At 53.2% G+C, this 4580-nt stretch overlaps 1 protein-coding gene across 1 annotated transcript; it reads left to right on the top strand.

Moving 5' to 3' along the window:
• Window positions 1-2899: 2899 nt before the first annotated feature.
• Window positions 2900-4288, top strand: FOXG1 (forkhead box G1). Its single transcript, XM_062577783.1, has one exon. The coding sequence runs from the start codon at window positions 2900-2902 to the stop codon at window positions 4286-4288; it is 1389 nt and encodes a 462-aa protein (XP_062433767.1).
• The last annotated feature ends 292 nt before the right edge of the window (window positions 4289-4580 follow it).

The raw sequence follows: 4580 nt of genomic DNA, 5'->3' as shown, positions 1-4580 counted from the left end.
TTTGGCACTTTGTGTATTAAATGGATCAAAGAGATTTGATAAGGCACAATACACCATTTGTACAGACCTGATTGAGTTAATATAATATCAGCAAATTTTACAGCGAAATGAATCTGTTTCTTTTCTTTGTGTTTAAAACCAGCACAGATTACAAATTTTAATGATCTGAAAATGTTTGGTATACAAAATCATGCTTATTTCAGTATTAGCAAAAACACAAGAAATTTTTCAACACAAACACCCAGCTGTGTCTATTTTAAAAGCAGTTCAATGACAGCTTGCACTTATGAGCATGCAATCAGCTAATTTCGCTTTTTTTTCTTCTGTGTTAATCAACACTTTCCTTCCTGCATATCAGAGTACAAATAGTATAGTTACTCCACATCAGTAAATGTTTACGTAACCTGTCCTTTCTCAAGAATCCGGTTACACCGAATCATTACATGCTAGACCGAGTAGGAAAATGCACTGGGCCCAGCCACCCTAATGGGATCCTGGTGCACCATAATGACACATATTGGTTAATCATCGTCATAATCATAATAATATGCAGGGATCTTACCTTTCCTCTTACCCCTTGCCATTGTAGGCTCAAGTCAGATCCTCCACAGCATATTTTTTCCTCGAGAATTCCCACACATTGCCTTCAGAGTTGTGCAATGACATAATTACAAATTGACATGATTTTTTTAAACAACCACGTTTCTGAAAAAAAAATAAAAAATAGACGTGGTCGATCATTGACTCTTATCTCTTTTTTGTCAGTAGCGACCTGTTATGAAATTGGATAAATAAATACAATTGTGGTAAGGTCATTCGAGGTTAATCCAATGCACAGAGTTCACGGCATTCCCAGTTGCAATTGTTTATTACTGGTCTATTGTAATTGTACTTGTTATTTACTCTCTTCCTCGCACTCTCTCTGTCTCACACACACATACACGCAAGCAAGTATATAAAAAGCACACCGACACACAACCGTGTTGCACTGAGGTCTAACCTGAGTTTCCCTGGGATAAATTGCTTAGCAGGGGTTAAGCTTGAAGTACGGTTGGCACGGAACGTATCTTTCCCTACAGAAGAAACATAAACGATAAGTGGATTAATGCAGCGATTGCTATCGTATATACTTTGCCTTTGCATACCACTTCGTTTTTAATGTGATCAAGACGCTTTCTGTCAATTACAATTCCTCTACTTCCCGAGTTAAAAAAAAAAAAAAAAAGGAAAAAGGAAAAAACTGCGAGACTTGTTCTGGCTTTGTTACGAGGTTTGTATATTTTTTTCGTGCTCACAGTAAGAAACGATTCGATGTGGACGATTAACACCGAGTCCCTCGGCCGCGGGAAGCTCTACCCGTGAGCTCGGCTCGCTAACACCGCCTTTACTCAAAGGACGTTAGCAGCAAAGGCGCTCGGCACCCCCGCGGCCTCCCCGTGCCGAGCCGGGCCGGGCCGGGCCGCGGCCCTGGGCTCCTCGGCGGCTGCCGGTACCCGCGGCCTGCGTTGTTCGCTCCCTCCCGCCCCGGCAGCGCGGAAGGGGAAAATACCGGTCGCCGCGGGGCCGTTCGCTCGTTTGCTTCCCTTCGAAACTCACATTTCGGAGAGCAGCAAGCGAGGGCAGCGCGGCCCCCACGGCGGGCTGCGGCAGCCGCTCCCCCGCGAGAGGCCGCCGGCGCGGCCCGGCCCCGGCGCCCCGGCCGCGGCCGCCTCACAGAGCGCGGCGCGGAGCCGCTCCGCCGCCAGGCCCGCCGCAACCGCCGCCCGATCCGGCGGCCTGCCCAGCCGCGCTTGGCCCTTCCAACTGCTTCTCTTTTTTTTTTCCTCCCTGTGGTAAAATAAATAAAAATAATCAACAGCGGGGCCTGAATAAATAAATAAATAAATAAATAATAAATAAATAAACGCCGCCGACAGACCCCGGCTGGCTCCGCAAAGTAGTACCTGCGGGCTCTCGTGCCGCCATCGCCCTCTCACCCTCCCGGCCTGCCCGCGCGCGCGCGCCTCCTTCGCCGCCAAAGCGGGGGGAGGGCGCGAAGAGGGACGGGGGGCAACTTTAATCCACCGGAGAAATTATTGAAGTATAAAAACGGGCGTTAGCGCGGACGGGCGCCGTTTGTGTGGAGCGGGGGGGGGGGAACTGTCGGGGGAGGGGGGGGCGCGGCGGCGGAGCGCTGCCGCGGTGATGCGTCCGCGCGGCGGTATCCCTGCGCCGCGGGAGCCGCGGCGGCGGCGGCGGCGGCGGGGAGGGGCGGGGCGAGGCGAGGAGGTGGGCGGTGCCCGAGGCGGAGCGTCGCGCTCCCATTGGCCGGCGGGCGGGGAGACGCGCCCGCACGCCGCGCTCCCTGATTGGGCGGCCGGTGGGAAAGGTTAAACCAAAAAATTTTTTACAGCCCTCGCGTGCGCCCGCAGCTCTGAAATTAATTGTGGCCAACGGTGCCTCCGCCGCCGGTCTCCGCCGCTCGCCGCGACCGCCGGCGCCGCTCCGCTGCCTCCCCCCCCGCGCTCTGCCTCACCGGGGGGAACCGGGCACCATGAAGTAGCTTTTTTTTTTTTTTTTTTTTTTTAATGTGTGTGTGTGTGTTGTTTTTTTTTGTTGTTGTTGGGTTTTTAGAGGGTTTCCCCCCCCCCTTTTTTTTCCTCCTTTTTTTTTTTTTTAATATTTTTTTTTCGTCCGCTCCGGCTCGGTTTGATTTTGTCTGATTGGTGATTATCATTGCTATTATTTTTTTCCCTCCCTGGCGGTTCCTGTCCTTGCTACATGACTTGCCAGCGCTTGAGACTGCGGTCCAACTGCGCTGCCGCCGCCGGTGGTGCCGCCGCCGCCTCGGTCGCCGCCGCCGCCTCGGTCGCCGCCGCCACCCCGCGCGCTGCTACTTTCCCCCTCAGACTAGTGTGTGATGTTGGACATGGGAGATAGGAAGGAAGTGAAAATGCTGCCGAAATCCTCCTTTAGCATAAACAGCCTGGTGCCCGAAGCCGTCCAGAGCGACAACAACCACAACAGCCACAGCCACCACAACAGCCACCACCCCCACCACCACCACCACCACCACCACCATCACCACCACCCGCAGCAGCAGCAGCAGCAGCAGCCCCAGAGAGCCACCCCGGCCGAGGAGGAGGAAGAGGAGAAGGGCCAGCTCCTCCTGCCGCCCCCCGTGGCTGCTGCCACCAGCTCCGGAGCCCTGGAGGTGGCCAAGGCGGACATGCTGGCGGGCAAAGGTGAGCCGGGCACGGCGGCGGCGGTGGAGCTGGAGGAGAAGGAGAAGGCGGCCGAGGAGAAGAAGGGGGCGGCGGAGGGGGCCAAGGACGGGGAGAGCGGGAAGGAGGGCGAGAAGAAGAACGGCAAGTACGAGAAGCCGCCGTTCAGCTACAACGCGCTCATCATGATGGCCATCCGGCAGAGCCCCGAGAAGCGCCTCACGCTCAACGGCATCTACGAGTTCATCATGAAGAACTTCCCCTACTACCGGGAGAACAAGCAGGGCTGGCAGAACTCCATCCGCCACAACCTCTCCCTCAATAAGTGCTTCGTCAAGGTGCCCCGCCACTACGACGACCCGGGCAAAGGGAACTACTGGATGTTGGACCCCTCCAGCGACGACGTCTTCATCGGGGGCACCACGGGCAAGCTCCGCCGGCGCTCCACCACCTCGCGGGCCAAGCTGGCCTTCAAGCGGGGTGCCCGCCTCACCTCCACCGGACTGACATTCATGGATAGGGCAGGATCCTTGTACTGGCCTATGTCCCCCTTCCTCTCCCTGCACCATCCCCGGGCCAGCAGCACTTTGAGTTACAATGGGACCACGTCCGCCTACCCCAGCCACCCCATGCCCTACAGTTCAGTGTTGACTCAAAACTCCTTGGGAAACAACCACTCCTTTTCCACGTCTAATGGGTTAAGTGTTGATAGACTAGTCAATGGAGAGATACCTTATGCCACTCATCACCTCACAGCAGCAGCTCTGGCCGCCTCAGTGCCGTGTGGCTTGTCAGTTCCCTGCTCTGGCACCTATTCCCTAAACCCCTGCTCTGTAAACCTTCTAGCAGGACAGACAAGTTACTTTTTCCCCCATGTTCCTCACCCTTCAATGACTTCTCAAAGCAGCACTTCAATGACGGCCAGGGCAGCCTCCTCCTCAACGTCGCCACAGGCGCCCTCCACTCTCCCCTGTGAGTCCTTAAGACCTTCTTTGCCAAGTTTTACAACGGGACTTTCTGGAGGACTTTCTGATTATTTCACACATCAAAATCAGGGGTCTTCTTCAAACCCTTTAATACATTAACATCCATGGGATCAGACTGTAAGTGAACATTTTACACACATTTGCATTGTAAATGATAATTAAAAGGAAAAAAAAAGCAAAACAAAAAAGTCCAGGTATTTTTTATTAAGTCCCCCATTTTCTGTACGTTTGTTCAGTCTTTAGGGTTGTTTATTATTCCACCAAGGTGAGGAGTGTCAGCAAGGTGCAATGTGGGGAGATTACATTGTAGACTATGAAGTTTGGAAGTCAAAATTATAGTAGAATGTGTATCTAAATAGTGACTGCTTTTGCAATTTTTATTCAAATATAA

This window comes from Rhea pennata, chromosome 5, assembly GCF_028389875.1.
Source record: "Rhea pennata isolate bPtePen1 chromosome 5, bPtePen1.pri, whole genome shotgun sequence".
In the NCBI taxonomy this organism is placed as follows: Eukaryota; Metazoa; Chordata; class Aves; order Rheiformes; family Rheidae; genus Rhea; species Rhea pennata.
This window is presented reverse-complemented; position numbering and strand designations above follow the sequence as displayed.

What these genes read in the sequence shown, in the direction of transcription:
- FOXG1 (XM_062577783.1), top strand. Translation starts at nt 2,900, where the DNA reads ATGTTGGACATGGGAGATAGGAAGGAAGTGAAAATGCTGCCGAAATCC.